The sequence below is a fragment of the Trichechus manatus genome, unplaced genomic scaffold (assembly GCF_000243295.1).
Source record: "Trichechus manatus latirostris isolate Lorelei unplaced genomic scaffold, TriManLat1.0 scaffold00009, whole genome shotgun sequence".
NCBI classification, from domain to species: Eukaryota; Metazoa; Chordata; class Mammalia; order Sirenia; family Trichechidae; genus Trichechus; species Trichechus manatus.
In genome coordinates, this window is record NW_004443945.1 from 10753595 (window position 1) to 10771702 (window position 18108).

The following is an 18108-nucleotide window of genomic DNA, read 5'->3' on the forward strand; positions in this document are numbered from 1 at the left end:
GTTGGCAGTCTGAACCCACACAAAGGTATCTCAGAAGACAGACCTGATGATTTGCTTCCAAAAGGTCACAGTCTTGAAAATCCAATGGAGCAGTTCTACTCTGCACATAGGAATTGGAATCAACTCTACGGCAACTAACAAAAACAACTATGTGCCAGGCAGTGGTAGACACTAAGTAATACCAACCTGAACAAGACAGTGCTTGCTTTCAAGGAGCTAACGGTATACCGGGGAGGTGGGCAATGCTGTTGTAAAAAGAGAGCCATAGGATTCTGTAGGAGCACAGAGAAAGGGTAGCTAACCATGGGGGGAGATGAGAGAGGATTCATGGAGAGCTTCCTAGAGGAGGGAAAGCTTGAACTGAGTTATAAAAGACAGGACCTACCCCAGGAAAGGGAATGGTTTCATGGAGAAGGAACATTCCAGTAGGAACAAAGGCATGGAAGCAAATAAAAATAATGTGTTTGGAGAAACGCAAATAGTTTGGTGTGTTTGGAGCATAGGGTAAACGTAGGGAGAGGAAAAAGCAGAATCTAGACCATAAAAAGTTCTCCTATGCTGATTACGTGGGAGAAAGATGTGGCAGCCTGCTTCTGTACTTCTGTAAAGATTATAACCTTGGAAACCCTATGGGACATTTCTATTCTGTCGTAGAGTGTCACTATGAGCCTGAATTGACTCAACAGCGATGGGTATGCTGACTTTATTTTCAGTGAAAGCCACTGAAAGACTTTAAGCAGTGGCTTGACAAGGCTAAATTTGTGTTTTAAGTAGATCTCTCTGGTTATGCCATGGATGATGGATTGGAAGAAGTAAGTCTGGAGTCAGCCGCAGTTACAGAACCATTAACAAATTCAGAAGAAAAATGATGAAAGACTAACCTAAGACAGCGGAAGTGAAGATAAAGAGATGGGATAGGGAATGCAGGGAAAGGAGGAGGGGGACGGACTCGCCTCACGTTACACAACAAGAAGCAACCTTCAAAAGACAGAAGCCTCAATCTAGTACTGATTGAATGTAGAAAATGAAAGACGAGCATGGTCAAGATGACTCCCTGTGCCTTAGTTGAGTAGGTAAGTGGTGGTGGTGTCATTCATTGAGATAAGAAACAGGAAGAAAACCAGGTTGTGTTGGAGAAACATAAGGAATCTATTTTAGACAGGATGATGCCTGGCCTGGGGAGTAAGAGAGTCAGAGATTCTCATTCTTCAATTTATCTTAAAACAGATATGCCTGCTATAGAGACTTGATCCAGGGCTTTTGTATTGTGTTTCTAGTATCATTGTTTCTTAACTGCCATTAAATATATGTATGTATGTATCTTATAGGATAGATATATACATTCATATTTCAATACTTGATAATAAATTAAAGAAGCCCTGGTGGAACAATGGTTAAGCACTTAGCTGTTAACTGAAAGGTTGACGGTTCCGACCCTCCAACTACTCCATGGAGGAAAAGACCGGCGATCTGCTCCTGTAAATATTACAGCCTGGGAAACCTTATGAGGCATTTCTGCTCTATTATACAGAGTCACCATGAGTTGGAATTGACTCACGGCACACAATAACAACAACATAACAAGTTAAAATTTAAAACTTTGCAGACTCTTAGACTGTATAAAGGAAGTTTTAAATCAAATTCAAGAGTTTAAAGAGATACTAGAAATAATCTAATCCAGCCCTTCATTTCATAGATGAGGATCGGAAACCCATATTGCTTAAATGACTTGGCCAAGTTGATAAAGTCAATCAATCACAGTACCTGATTAAAATCCAAATATCTGAATGTCCTTTTTATATACTATCTGCCTTTAAAAAAAATGTAAAGAGAAAACTTAAGCAGACACTTAATAAATATTAAGTTTTCATGACTCTGATTTTTCCTGGTGTGTGAAGGTGGGAGTAGAAGAGAGATGCCAGGCTAGTAAAATGTGTCCAGGCAGGGAAAACATCTCATTTGTTTATATTGTTGTCGTTAGGTGCTACTGAGTCAATTCCAACTCATAGCGACCCTATGTACAACAGAACGAAACACTGCCCGGTCCTGTGCCATCCTCACAATTGTTGCCATGCTTGAGCCCATTGTTGCAGTCACTGTGTCAATCCATTTTGTTGAGGGTCCTCCTTTTTTTTTTTTTAATTGTACTTCAGGTGAAGTTTACAGAACAAATAGTTTCTCATCAAACAGTCAGTACATATATTGTTTTATGACATTTGTTAACAACCCCACGATATGTCAACCCTCTCCCTTCTCGACCTAGGTCTTCCTTTTTTTTTGCTGACCCTCTACTATACCAAGCATGATGTCCTTCTCCAGGGACTGGTCCCTCCTGATAATCTCCGAAGTACGTAAGACAAAGTCTTACCCTCCTCGCTTCTAAGGAACATTCTGGCTGTACTTCTTGTAAGACAGATTTGCTTGTTCTTCTGGAAGTCCATGGTATATTTGATATTCTTCGCCAACACCAGAATTCAAAGGCATCAATTCTTCTTTGATCTTCCTTATTCATTTTTCAGCTTTCACATGCATGTGAGGCAATTGAAGATACCATGGCTTGGATCAGGAGCATCTTAGTCCTCAAGGTGATATACTTGCTTTTCAACACTTGAAAGAGGTCTTTTGCAGTAGATTTGTCCAATGCAATACATCCTTTGATTTCCTGACTGCTGTTTCCATGGGCATTGATTATGGATCCAAGTAAAATGAAATCCTTGACAACTTCAGTCCTGTCCCCATTTATCATGACGTTGCTTATTGGTCCAGTTGTGAGAATTTTTGTTTTCTTTATGTTAATGTATAATCCATACTGAAGGCTGTAGTCTTTGATCTTCATCAGTAAGTTATTCAAGTCCTCTTCACTTTCAGCAAGCAAGGTTGTGTGATCTACGTATCGCAGGTTATTAATGAGTCTTACACCAGTCCTGGTACTGCTTTCTTCTTCATATAGCCCAGCTTCTTGGATTATTTGCTCAGTATACAGATTGAATAAGTATGGTCGAATAAGTATGGTGAAAGTATACAACCCTGACACACATCTTTCCCGATTTAAAACCACTCAGTATCCCCTTGTTCTGTTCAAATGACTGTCTCTTGGTTTATGTACAGGTTCCACGTGAGCACAATTAAGTGTTCTGGAATTCCCACTCTTCGCAATCTTATCCATAATTCGTTATGATCCACATGTACTGTAGTGGCTTGCATGTTGCTCTGATGCTGGAAGCTATGTCACCAGTATTTCAAATCACAGCAGGGTCACCCATGGTAGACAGGTTTCAGTGGAGCTTCCAGACTAAGACAGACTGGAAAGAACCTGGTGATCTACTTCTGAAAAAAACTGGCCAGTGAAAACCTTATATACAGCAGTGGAACATTTGTTTATAGGAATAGAAAATGACTTTCCTGGGTCCTGGCCCAACCCTTGGGCACTGTATGTGACTTTGGCAACTTTTAGCAGCCACAAACACGTGGTCTTAAAATGTCATGACCAAGAAAAAAAGTTGCAGAGAATTTGTTCATGTGAGATTATCTAAGGTGCCCTTGATAGCTTCTCCATATACCTCAGCTGGGGTGCTGCTACTCCTCCTTTGGTGGCAATGTAACAAATATCCCCTCACAGTATTAATGTCAGTAGCTGGGAGCTCCCTCTATCAGTTAGAGATAAGAGTATTTACAGGAAAAAATGTAGGCAGTCAGAGGTAGACTCCATCACAACATTCACCAACTCTATTGAAATGATCCGTCTACATGTGTCTATTTCCCACTTGATTCTAAATCTTAGTACCCAAATAGTATCTGGTTCCAGGCTTAGTACACAGTATGCATTTATCACAGATTTGTTAGGACTAAACTTAACTGATGCAGGATGTCTAATAAGCCTGAATTACATTTGGTCCTAGTTTTTGCTATTTGGGGGTGATGCATAGGAAGAATAAGGTCAAGGGTGTTCTGATGTGCGGTGATTCAAGAGCAGCTGGTGGGCATCAATGCTGGGAAACATAAAATCAAGAAAGCAAAGTCAGAATCCCAAGAGCTGATGGTGCGGGACATATAAATCGGTATTCTGTAACGGGAGCTCAAATCAGGAGTCAGTGGAAGTAAAGCAAGTAGCAGGAGCCAGGGAACCGGGGAAGAAATGTGAAGTGGCCCAAACATACCGGTGGCCATTGTTGTTGGCTCAGCCTGCTGATTTAAGTCTGAGCTTTCCCACACACTGACTGGCCACAACCCGGCATCTGACATTAATTAGCTGTTTCACCTTGCATCCTGTAACCTCTCTGAACCTCAATCAGCACATCTATAAAGTAAGATCCTTGGAGCTCGTAATATTTAATATCTCTTCCAGCTCTCTCATTCTAATGGTTTTCTTCCTTCCATAAATAGTAAGTGTTCCTTCAGATACCAAAATGAGAAATGAGTTCCATGTTACATACATTAGTATAGAAATTGTTTCAAATGTAGCTAAATAGAGTTATTGTGTAAAAAGATAATTATACTTCTCCATTTGGTAAAAGAAACAGTATACTTGAAGAACTAATAATAGAAATCTCTGCAAATAATATATTTGGCCTCAGCCATGTTTTTTTTTTTTTTAAAATAAAACCATAAACTTAGGTATAGTTGCATTTCAACATGGCCACTGATTTATGAAACAATGATATTAGATAAAACCATCAACTTTTAAGGCATTTTTTGCATTGTTTTACCCTTTTATTGCTTTCCCATATTTACCCTTTTATTTTATTTCATGGTTATTTCAGCATAACTGAGTAATACCATATGCACCAATATCCAATGAAGGTCCATTTAATCTACAGCATATTTTAAGCAAACGATGTCTTTGTGGATTTTTATAGGGTTTAAAATTTTATTTTCTTAAGAATCTCATGGAGAAATTATATTCTTTGTGCTGTAAGTTATGTTCTTGTTTAAGAGACTCTGTGAAGTGAAATGATAGACAATGCATTTCACATGCAAGACATGTCATAATCTCATACAGATTTTGGTTTTCATGAACATGAAGTACTGAGCTTTCTCAGAAACTCTTTCTCATAATAATGAATAAAGATAGCATTAATTCTCTACTCTTCTGGGCAAAAACATAGACAAGTAGTATATGAGTGAACTACAAATTGCTAATAATCTTGACTTCTTAAAAATGTTTTTTCCTTTGTCTACTTGATAATACTATTCATACAGCTGGCTCGATAAGTTTGAAGAAGTCAGTTCATTTTTTCTATGCTCTATTCTTTATATAATTCAATTTTAAATAACAGCTAATAAGACTGACTTGATGTGCAGTTTTTCTTCTTGAGAACTGTGTATATTCATAGATGGGTGATTAATAAATAATTTTTATTGTAACTATTGATAAACCAATATCAAGTAATACAACAGTTATAAAAGAGTTTTATGTCATAAAAAAATCCTAAAAAATCTAGGTGGGTTTATAAGATAAAGGAAAAAAAATTGATCTGTCCATGTTATCCACATATCCTCATTGAATACTTGTTGCAGTGTGATATATGCTAAAGAAAGTGTATGTTTTGTGACGATAGGTGCTTGGTCATCCTGTTGACAAGTTTATCCTTGTATCTAGCACATTGCTGGCACATTGGACTTGAATAAGTATTGGGTACATGAATCCAGGCCAGGACTAGGGTGAGGAAAATGAGGTGCCTAGGGTGCAATCTTTAAGAAGGCATTCACTCTCTGGTCATGTAGGCATGAGTGCTGCATTAAATTTTGTACCCTGGGGTCCTCACTGCCTCAGTTCTAACCCTGGAACGGATGGGTGAATGAATGTTGAGTATTGCAACTGAAGGGCTGATCCTAATTTTGTAGATGCTTTCAATTTGGAAAGAAAGTCCTTACGTTTCCAATAGAAATAGGATTCCAGTTTCCCATGGAGCCCCTTCAAAATTTAGTTCCAACTAGCTTTCCAACTTCATCACCTGCTTCTATTAACTAATATAGGCTCTAGGCATACCAAATCACGTGCTTAAACAACCTGGTGTGTTTTTTATTGAGTTGCTATCTTGGTAAGTACTCATCTTCTTGCTCACAATACCCTTCCCATCATTATGGCCTTGTAAATTATGGCTTGCCTTTTAAAAAACATCCTAAAAGTTTCCACCTTTGAGAAGATTTCCCTAATTTCTTTGGGCAGAGTTATCCAATTGCTCCCACACTTCTTAGGCTTTGTTCTATTATGTGTAGATGAGTGAACCTTCCCCACTAGGATGTTACCTATATTTGCTTTCTTACCATTTGTGCAGTTCCCAATGTGTGACAGCCATCGGCCAATGTGTAAGTGATTAAATGAAAAAGATTTAAAATTACCTATTTTTGAACAAATTTTACCTCATCATTTCTGTACCTTTCATCTTATATATCCTCTGCATGACTATTATATGTTTCAGGAATTTGTCTATAGCCTTGGAGGCAGTATGCTTGTGTTTGAGGAGTGACTGTTTTTCTTCTAGCATGGAGCACAACTTGCTTGGCGAGCTGGCCTCTTTCAAAGGGACATAACAGCTCTGCCACTGACTCATTGTGTGACCTTAGACAATAACTTTCTTTACTTCTCTTACCCTCTGTTACCTTAACAGTAAAATGAGGGAACTAATACCTATAGTGCCTGGATTGTTGTGAGGCTGTGATGTGTAAAGCCTGGTACATACTTAGCCTTAGTAGAGGGTTAATGCACTGTTTTTGTTCTTACTCCTTTTGTTATTATTTTACAATGGTTTGTAAGAAAGAGAATGGTTGGAAGAAAATAAACTTATGCTATAAACTACATACTAAGAAAAAAGGATAAGAATGGGAGAGAAGTTTTTTTTTTAAATGATCCTCTTCTATTAAAAGTACTGGCAAGGTAAACTTTCCACATACCTGACTGTAGAACCTCTCACTTCAACTCAGATTATCTTGGCCTGTAATATGGTGAGGTACAGTGGAAGTAATCACCCTCTAGAGACGCATGTTTTTTTTTTTTTCTCCCCCAAAAGGATAAGGGTAGATTCAACGGGAGCTTTTTTTCTTTTTTTTTTTAAAGGATAAGTAAACAAATACTCAGTGAACTGCTAAAAATGAAATCACTCAGCCAATCAGTTAATCAACTAACCAACCAACCCAACAACAGAACAGTTCGCACAGCACTAAGACTAGTGCAAAATCAGAAGATAGAGTTGAATACCTCTCTGTGATCTCCACTGACTCACCTAAGGTCTTAAAGCCTCTGATGCTTATAAAATGGAGCTATTACTCATCTCATACGGTTGGCGCAAGTATCAAGGAAGAAAATGTACATGAAATCTCTCTATAAACGCTAAACCAGTTTGTAATGTAATGTAACATTACTTCCTTGCTTAAAATCATCAGTTATTGTTCATTATCTAATTTCAAATCACATCTTTTTGCTAATTCTTTTGGCCAATACTTTATAAAACTCTGAACTCAGGCACCGAGAGTGGCCATTGAGTCAAATAATTTTACAATTGGAGTTGGGAGTCTCCTACTTTGTAACCCATCAAGCCTTCTGGTCAGCAACTTGAAGATTTAAAATTCACATCTTAGATGGTTATAAACTATTTAACTTTAAGGTAGCCACTAGTTTCTGTAAACATAGTTTAAAAACCAGTTGATGAATACATGAAGACAATCAAATTGGTTACAAATCTTTACTGAACCCAGCTGATATGCGGCATCAAGATGGATTTCACAGTTATACATCTACAGAGGAATGTTTAGAGATAAGATGAAAGCACTCCTCCTTATTCATCACATTGTATATTTGACTTCTGCTTTCTCCCTCAGCCTTTAAATCAACGACATCTGGTTCTTGCTACTCAAGTGTTGTATTACCTTTTACATTAAAAAGCACTTTCTCCTAGAGAGAGAAGCCCCGTTTGATTAAAAAATAACTGTTGTTGTTAGCTGTCATCGAGTTGGTTCCAACTCATAGTGACCTATGTACAACAGAAGGAAATGCTGCCCAGTCCTGGGCCATCCTCACGGTAGTTGCTGTGTTTGAGCCCATTGTTGCAGCCACTGTGTTAATCCACCTCGTTGAGGGTTTTCCTCTCTTTCAGTGACCCTCTACATTACCAAGCATGATGTCCTTCTCCAGAGACTGGTCCTTCCTGATAACATGTCCAAAGTACGTGGGACTAGAGTTATATTTGTGCTACTCTTCATGGCAGCCCAAATGAGAATTTAGTATAGGTTGGAGACCTACTTTATTTCTACAACAGGGTCACAGAGCTGGGAGGCTCTTTATGGTTTTGATGAATGCTGGTATGAAGCAGTTATTTTGCTTTGCTGGTATTAACTTTTATAGTTCAAAAAACCCAAAAATACAGAATGGTAAACATTTCACTGTAGAAAGATTCACAAATTTGGTGTAGTCACCTTATACCAGAGGATGTCCTTCCTGTAGAGACCAGGTAATAACATGAGTGTTATTACCCCAAGGGGTTCAGGCTCTGGGAACAGACTCCCACTAACCAACTGCATAAGAAATTATATAACTGTTAAGCAGATCCTGTATTGGAGTCCACCGATCAGTAAATTCTCTGTCATGAGGGAAATCTGCACAAGAAACCAAATTATAATTTGAAATTTCTTGGTGAGCAGAGAATCTGACATATTGGGTTGTGTTTGATAGTCTAAATCAGTGCTATTCAAAGAAGTTGTTATCATTTTGCAAAAAGGTAAAAAGCTTGCACTAGAAGGTATATCAGTGCATTGCTTTCTTCATTGAGAAAGTCTTACTCCAAAAAGAAATATCAGGTGAATTAAACAGTTTGTGCTTAGTGACATGGATATTTTATATTATGGCACAGGCTCCTCATCTCGTGGCAGACTATTAACAAACAGTTCTCTGATGGGCGTTCAATCTACAGACCACCCCCATGAAGATTCTGATTCAGAGTCCTGGTGTGTTATGTATTTATCTGCATTTTTAAAATGCTTACCATGTGGTTTTGATGAACACCCAAGGTGTCTTAGTTACCTAGTATTGATGTATCAGAAATACCACAAGTGGGTGGCTTTAAAGAATAGGAATTTCTTTTCTCACGGTTCAGAAGGCTGGAAGTCCAAATTCAGGGATTGGCTCTAGGGGAAAGTTCTCATCTATTTCAGCTCGTAGTAGCTGCCAACAATCGTTGGCATGCCTGGGCTTGGACATGTATCTATCTTCATTGCCTGTCCTCCTCTCCCCGCTGTGTGGGTCTCTGTGTCTATTTTGGTCTTTTTATAACTCAGAAATGATTAGGTTTAGGATCCACCCCTACACTGGTATGGCCTCATTAACATAACAAAAGAAAACTCCTATTTCCAAACAAGGTCGTATTTACACGTATAGGGGTTAGGATTTCAACATGTATGATGAGGGACACAATGCAATCCATAATCAAGGTTTGGAAGCACATATTAAAATGTATAGCATAATCAAGTAGTGTCGGGATGAAGAAGTTAGAGGTTAAGGAAGTGGGTTTTAGAGTTGTGGGTTGAATTTTTTTTGACCTTGAGCAAGTTGTTTTGGGTTTTCTAAGCCTCAGTATTTTCGTCTATAAAGTGGCTATAATACTATTTACCATATAAAGTTGTTATAAGGTTTAAGTAAGGTCATAAAAGGAAAGCAATTAACTCAGTGCTTGCCACATAGTAGGCAATCAATAAATGCCAGCTATAAATGGCATGTAGCAACTCCAAGATGGAGACTTACCTGCCATTGTTATTGATATACACATTCATGTATAGCCCCATCTTCCCTCCAGAAGCAAGGTTTGCCAATGCTTGCCTCTCTTCTTTCGTTAAACATCAATTAAATGTATTAGTCAAGACTCTTGGTTGTGTTAGAAACGTAAATCAATGTGATTTAAGGAAAAAAAGAAAAAGGGTGGATGGCTCAGGAGGAGATGATTAAATGATGCAACTTACAGTTGAATGTCCAAGGGTAGATCTGGCTAAACATACGGCTGGATCCACATGCTTAAAAGATGTCATCAAGTGTCCTTCTACCTGCATCCTCTGGCTTGCTCTGTCTCTTTATGTATGTATCTACCTATCTGTCTGTCTATGTATCTATCTATCTATCTATTATCCATTTATTATCTGAGTTGGCTTTATTCTCAGGCCAACTGCGATTCTGCAGTGGCAAAACGGGACATCAACAGTGTCAGGCATATATGTTACCAGCTTTCAAACCACTTCTTTTATAAAACAGTTATGACAAAATTCCAGAACTGAGGCCCAGTGGCCTTGCTTAGAATATGTTTCCATTCTTGAACAAGTCACTCTGGCTAAGTAAGTGCAGAACGTTCTGGTTGGCCAAGGCTCAAACATGAGCCTGCTCCTGGAGCTAGGGTAGATAACTCCATGAAAGCATGGGTTCTGAAGGGGAAAAAGACAATTTTCTAAAAGAAAATTAAGGAATGTTATTAGGAAAAGGGGGAATCATATGATGTGGTATCCAAATCCTAGTTGTCCATTCCCTCACTTACCTTCCTTTCCCTACCCTTCCACTTTTGTTTAAATATGTTAGTTCAATTGTATTAAAGTCAAAATCTGGCCTAGAGACCTTCCATTTTATAAAGATAATTTGCAAATATTCATTCTAATCTTTTTTTACTTGTCTTATAATTGAACTCCATTAGATAAATTTTTTATGGAGCCCTGGTGGTGCGGTGGTTAAGAGCTCACTGCTAACCAGAAGGTGGCAGTTCAAATCCACCAGCTGCTTCTTGGAAACCATGTGGGGCAGTTCTACTCTATCCTACAGGGTCGCTATGAGTCAGAATCAACTCGACAGCAGTAAGTTTTAGGCGAATTTTAAAAACTTTTTTAATTTGGGAAATAAAGAAGGCTAATTACCTTATTTTGAACATGAATAAAGTCAGAATTTATTAATAACAATATGAGTTTGATTCTAACCTTTTCTGTATCTCGGGACAGATTCATATTTAATAAATAGAATCAAGCAAGAATTTGTGTTTGAAATTGAACTGTCAAAGTTTCACAGAGGGGAATTTAGATTTAGACTATATTTATTACATGACAATAATGTTACTGTGGATTATAAAATAGTGAATGCATTATGGTTCACTAAGTCAGTGAAAATCACGTAGCTGTTAATGATTTGGAAACCAGCTTGTAAAGCACGACTTGGCAGAACTATCAAGTGGTTAAGAGTGTTGGTATGAGAGTTAAGGACTTCAGTGCCCAAATCCAAGTCTGACTGTTTTTTGTGGTGTGTGGCCTTAGACTTGACTTCTCTGGGATGCAATTTCCCCATATGTGTAATTGGGTAATGAAATGTAGTCACCACACAGTGGTGGGGAGAATTAAGTGCATTGGCAGGGAGGTGCAAGCTTCTCCTGTATTTTCAAGCAGTGCATGTGCTCAGCTTTATTCTCCCAGGTGCCTAACAGACTTACTTAATAATTCTTCTTGCCTCTATGGGACCATTTATTACACAATGATAGTCTTGTCTAAGATGGCACCATAAATTATTAAATGTTAGCCAAGGCGAGAAGGGCAAATGCCACTTTGTGGACTGAACTTTCAGCACCTGTTTTTGAGCCAGCAAAAGCACGGAGGATGGCTTACCTAGCTTTCATGTTCTGCAGCTCATTTCATATACTATTGCTCATCTTTTAATATTCCCTTAAAGGCTCATGTTTTGGTCATCTGCCTTCCTCCCAATCCTTGTCCCAATCCAGAGTGGTCTTTGATTTATCTTCACCAAGATGGAAGCTGGACACTGCATTTTTCTCAGAGGTCACTATGGTGTAATGGAAAGACCAGAGCACCAAGATTTAGATTTAAGGTTTTTGTGCTAGCTCTACTGCATTCTTGCTGGGTGACGTTGGGCTCCTCAGTGACCCTCTCTGATTCTGTTTCCTGAGTTATAAAATAAATACAAAGAACAATGAAGTCTCTTGTGCCTAGCTCACATCTTTGCTGCAAGGGTTAAATGAGTTGATGTCAAAAGCGGGAGAGCACTATCCAAGTGCAAATTTCCATTATGATTGTGATCATTGTATATCTGTATCAGCATGGTAGGAGTTTGTTAGCGTCTCAATTCCTGTGTGCTCTGCTCCCATTTCCCCAAATCTCAGAGATACAGAGGATGCCTGCCAGATGGCTGATTTGCCAGCTGTGTCTTGTTTTGTCATTGTAAATATTACCTGCTCCAACTGAGAGGCTTTGCTTATAATATGCCATGCTTTGGCCTTTGTCTCTTGCAGCTTGAGAATTACATTGTGGAAAATATGAAGTCGGAGATGGCCCAGATACAGCAGAATGCAGTTCAGAACCACACGGCCACCATGCTCGAGATAGGAACCAGTCTCCTGTCTCAGACTGCAGAGCAGACCAGAAAGCTGACAGACGTTGAGACCCAGGTATGCCCCTGGGGCCAGAGTCCACAAACTCTTAACCAAGTTTTCTTTTTTTTTTTTTTCTTTAGCTTACTCCATAAACACAGAACACATTTCAGCACTACAACTGGTGAAACATATACATTTTTGTTTATTGGTTATAACAACCATGACTGCCTGGCATGCTGTAGATGTTTCTTTTTATTTAATGAGGGTCGGGATATTTACTTTTGTATGTGTTTGCAAAAACAGGCCTGGCAAAGCACCTAATCAGCATTTAAATTCAAATAAACACTGCAGCTACCAACTGTGATATGATATGTGTGTCAAACAACATAATCATTAGGGTCAAATTGGAGCGTGTGATGTGCATTTTTGATCTGCCTTGTTTTGTCTCTGGTAGTGCTCTAGTCATGATGGCACCTGCAGAGGTTCTATGTACTTAGTGGGCGGGGAGCAAAACCCCAATGGAACTTAACAGGAATGTATAGAATTTTTTATTTAGCATTATTTTATACTGAGAGGTCTATTTAAACACACACACACACGTATACATATATGAAGCATTGGTGGTTCAGTGGTAGAATTCTAGCCTTCCATGAGGAGACCTAGGTTCAATTCCCAGGCAACGCACTTCATGCGCAGCCATCACCTGTCTATTAGTGCAGGCTCGCATATTGCTGTGATGCTGAGCAAGCTTTAGGGAGCTTCCAGACTAAAACAGATTAGGAAGAAAGGCCAGGCAATTTACTTCTGAAAATTAGCAAATGAAAACCTGATGGATCACAACGATTTGATCCGCAACCGATCATAGGAATGGCACAGGACTAGGTAGTATTTCATCTAATGTGTGTGGGGCCACCACAAGTTGGTGGCCAACTCAACAGTAGCTAACAACAATATATATATATATATGTATGTATATTTAACTGTACTTAAATAAGAAAGCTATTGACCATGGTAGAGAAATATATATATATATATATATATATATTCCCCTACCATGGTCAATGGCTTTCTTATTTAAGTTCAGATCAGTAAAAAACTAGGGATTCCCTTTAATCATTACTGTCACAAACCCATCATTAAAATTTAGTGCATGTATCACTTTGGATGAATCAAGGAGACGATCTCTTGGTTCACTTTTACCCATGACAATGGTTATTCCAGTGACCATTCTGAAACCCGGAAATCAATATACTAGATTCTTAGAACCAAAGCTGAAATATATAAATTCAAAAATAAGTGAAAACTTTATTTTATTTGTGTTATGACATCACAGATCATATGCTGATATTTGAAGAGAAATAACAATGATAATTTAAATGGATATAGCACATTTTGTTATCCAAACCACTTTCATATATAGAATTAAGTTTTATTAAAACCGTTTGTAGTAGATAGAAGCTCAGAGAATTTGAGTGATTTTTTTTCATGTTGATACAGGTAGTGAGTAGAATCCAGTATTCAAACTAAGGCATCCTCATTTCTTTCTTTTTTTATCCCCCCTTATTAATAATAGTATTAATTAACTAATTGACTAAGAACTTAAATGTTGATTACATTGAAGCAAAGCAATAAATTACACAGACTTTAGGAAATATTTTTTGCCTGACATTATAATTAGCTAACCATGGGGAATGGGGAGGGGGGGAGTTTTATATTGTAACTAAAAATTACAAGACCTTGTTTAATTTTCTGTCATCACAGTAAGCAAGCTTGATGATCTATGCACATTGACTTCTTGTGGTATACATAATGGGAGTGTATTTTCTCTTTTATTAGAACAGAATGCTTGCTATCCCTTTCAAAACATTCTCATATATTCGAAACTGAACTTTATAATTTGCAGCAATGCATAATGAGCACTATCCCCCTTGGCTGCCCTTTTGAAATTTGTATGCATTGTCATAATAATTTTTATGACACATGGCAGGGTTTTCTTTGTTTTTTCCATCCCCTCTAAACACCATATCATGGGTTGTTTTTATTCTTTTTTCTCCTAGGAATTGGAGATGTGAAAAAAATTGCCCGTTGTTAGCATGTTATTCTCAAAGCAGTTAAAATGCATGCTGTAGAAGGTTTTAGGAGATAACAACCATTTCTGCATTCATAAGGCCAGGAGACATGTACTTTATGGAAGATATTACAGAGAATTAAAAAAAACACTACTGCTTATGTATAGCAGCTAAAACTGAGTAGTCATTAAAGGCCAAAGAAAGTTTATTAAATGCAGCAATAGCTATTTTAAGATAGCTAAAACCTGAGAAATTCCTCAAAAATCACAAATCTACCAGAACTAGCAATGAGAGAGAGGCAGTGAAGGCAGACAGTGGCTCAGACAAACTATGTCCTACGTTCAGACGTGAAGCCTGTGTGTTCTTTCATCTTCATTTTAATTTCTTCTGTTTGTCTATGGTATGTGTAGCTGTGATGCACCAAACCTTTCTCCTGTGAATGTTTGCCCATGTGGTGCTTATTTGAACTACTGCAACAGGACATATTCTGCTTGGATACAACCACTTGAGTACATACAAGATAAAGCTTACAAAATGAATCATGAATTATTCCTTAACTTCAGCACTCTCTCATTATTTATAATAAGCATTTATAAACCGATAGAGTCCTCTCTTCTGTTCAGGTATGCTCCTAGGATTTTACTCTTCTACTCATTGTACTTTATATGGACGAGTGCTGCTTTTCTTAAAACTGACTTCAGGCCCTCACTAATTTCAGGGAATCATGTCAATGATTTTGCAATACATTTTAGTGCCCTGCTTTTCACCTGGTGATGTCATAAATTATTGTTTTCTAGTCCTCTGCTGATCTTCTAAACTTACAACTTAGCTAGAGGTGGTAGAACCAAGGATTTACTGCAACAGCATTTTAAAATGCTATTTTGCTCAATATGTTTCATGATCAGAAAAGAGACAGATAATGAGCATATCTACACACCCCTGTTGGCCATGGTGGTGAGAATCAGGAACCAACACCATGCCCTTTCCTTCCTCCGGACTGTGGCTTATGGTGTTTTTCTCACTCTGTTATCAGTTTGTTCCAATATCTCTTCTCCTTCATGTTCCTCTTTTCAAGTGTGCAATATGAAGGGGTTGGTTTCAGGCATTATTCATGTCCTTTCTTTTTGTATGATTCTATTTTTGACTTCTTCCTAAGGCCAATTTTGATTACAAGGGAACTAACAGGCAAACAAACTGCATTAAAATTCACCTTTAATAGTATGTGCTCAGCTCTATTCTAAACAATTTTATACACATCAACTAATAAAATTTTTTTTTCTATTTTTTTTTTTTAACTATTATCCCCCTCTTTAAAGATGAGGGAACTAAACTATAGACAGGTGAAGCACCTTGCCTAGACCAAAGAAGTAGAAAATGGTAGAGCCAGGATTTGAACCCAGGCAGTGTGGGGTCAGAGTCTGGATGCTCTACCAGCTCTCTATCTCTGTCCTCTCCCTAACGTTGCAGGACAGTAAATGGCTTTCAGATCCATATTCACACCAGCTCTACAAATGAACAATAACACTTTAAACTTTTCCAAGTACAAATGCTCCATCTCGCCATTTTTCCCCCTACCCGCCACCAGCATGGCTGGAACTAGAGCGAAGGAGTGAGACCAAGTGGTGCACATCATTATTTGCAATTTTGGTATTCTGTTCATCATGGAATTTTTTGCATCAATTTTAGTTTTTTAAAATGTTGCATTAAAATATTAACTTATCTTGGTTTCTGAGATTTTGGGATGGGAGAATCCCCTTAAATTTTGTACCTGAAGTGAGTGCCTCTCTTGCCTCACCCTAGTCCAGACCCTGCCCCATACAAATACATTCCCCTCGCCCACACCCTCCTTGAGTCCAAGGCCAGTGCTAGACCTATCAGTATATCCTGGAAAGGCTTCTAGGTGCACCTGATATAGCCTCAGGTTTAGATCTGCTAAAGAAAAGGGGGTAAGCTCTAATCCTGGTATTTTTAGAAGAGGACCCTTCAGGTAGTTACGCATGCTACAGAAGGTTTCCCAGGTCTCTTTAAATAAGTGTTTCTAAAAAAATGCACGGCGATTGGGTTGTAAAATTTTCAGTATACCTAAGTATACCTTCTTTCTCACCCTTTCTACCTCCCTTAAGGAGAAGGGGGAGGGAGGGTACAGGACAGAGAAAGGAACAAGAATACTGACACAGTCTAAAGGCATCTGCTAGGACTAGAGTGTGTGATCTGTGCTTGGAGAATCAAAGATTTGCTTACACAGCTCACAGACTTATGTTGTAATGAGACCCACCTAGTAACATGGGTCTTTGTGATTCAAGATGAGTTGTGAGTTGAGAATTTACAGTTTCCTTAGGACCCAGTTTGGTGGAGTTGAAAGGTTAATGACAATCGGTCTTCAGCATAATCTGGGTTGCTGCTCACTTCATCTCCTCAGATTAAGACCCAGAATGGTTTGACTCTCTCTCTTCTTGGTTTATGTGTGTGTGTGTGTGTGTGTGTGTGTAGGACATTAGACTTGGAGTCAAACTATCTGTGCTTGAAACCTCAGAGTTCCTCATTTATAAAGTGATGATAACAATTCCTCCTCAACAGGTGGCTACGAACATTAAATGACATGACAAGTGGAAGGGCTAACATGGCCTAACATGCTGGGTGCTTAATAAGTGTGTGATCATGAACACATATAAACTATGTCAAGAGGTGTTTGCACATTTCTAATTGATTTTTGTAGTGATGAATTGAGGCAGGCTTATTTTACATTCCTATTATTCATCCTTAATTATACACAATATCTAAGACCTCGTACTAATACTTACCTTGCATTTGTAAATATTGGATGATATATGTCTAAAGCATCTAACACTGTCAGATATCCTAGGGTTTCAGGACACGAAAATTGCTGTGGCTATAAAAATGGATTCAACAACGCAATTTCCCCATTCAACTTCAGCCTCAGTCTCAAACCAATATAATGTTTAAGAGACACGTAAAGCGTTAAATAGGAGAAACGAGACACTTCGATCAGTTATTGTGCAAGAAATATCATTAAAAAAGAAAAAAACAACTAAATATAAAACCCCAAATAATTGTTTTCTATAATTTGTGATTATGTTTGAAATATTTTTATGTTTATCTTAAGGTACTAAATCAAACTTCTCGACTTGAAATACAACTGCTGGAGAATTCATTATCAACATATAAGCTAGAGAAGCAGCTTCTTCAACAGACAAATGAAATCCTAAAAATTCATGAGAAAAACAGGTGAGAACTGTTGTATCCCCAAAATATTAGTGTTTATTTATATCTTCTACCTCTCTGCCAACTATTAAAAAAGGTTGAAATGGTTTATTAAAAAAAAATACTTACAAAGCCAAGTTTGTTTTTAACGTAAAAAGAAAGGAGCAAGTATGTTAACAATAGATTTCATACTATTGCTCACACTCCTGAAATACTTGCTTTTTAATAATATTTAACACTAATTTCTCTACTATTCAATTCTCAAATTCTACCATATCCACTCAAGTTATTTGATTCTATAATTAAATACAGTGACACAAAATATTAACAATTTTCAGCAGAGTCAAAATGTATAGCAATAGAGAAGACAGCCCCTTAGAAACTCTACCTTGACTTACCATCCTGTTTACCACTGAGTTTGTACAAAGCTACAAAATTATAGAATTCGGATACTAGAGAGAAGTAACATTTATATTTTT

The 18108-nt window shown here is 37.9% G+C and overlaps 1 protein-coding gene across 6 annotated transcripts in view; it reads left to right on the top strand.

Moving 5' to 3' along the window:
* ANGPT1 (angiopoietin 1) overlaps positions 1 to 18108 on the top strand; it is a 281266-nt gene that overhangs the window by 164514 nt on the left and 98644 nt on the right. For 3 of the 6 annotated variants that reach the window (XM_012559855.2, XM_004370693.3, XM_023725985.1), the window contains exons 2-3: positions 12258 to 12413; positions 17532 to 17653. In XM_012559855.2, coding sequence (XP_012415309.1) covers positions 12258 to 12413; positions 17532 to 17653 — 278 coding nt within the window. Of the gene's footprint in view, positions 1 to 654; positions 1074 to 2541; positions 2586 to 8137; positions 8162 to 12257; positions 12414 to 17531; positions 17654 to 18108 lie in introns of those variants that run through there. The other 3 variants (XM_023725988.1, XM_023725986.1, XM_023725987.1) reach the window with 3 other exon arrangements.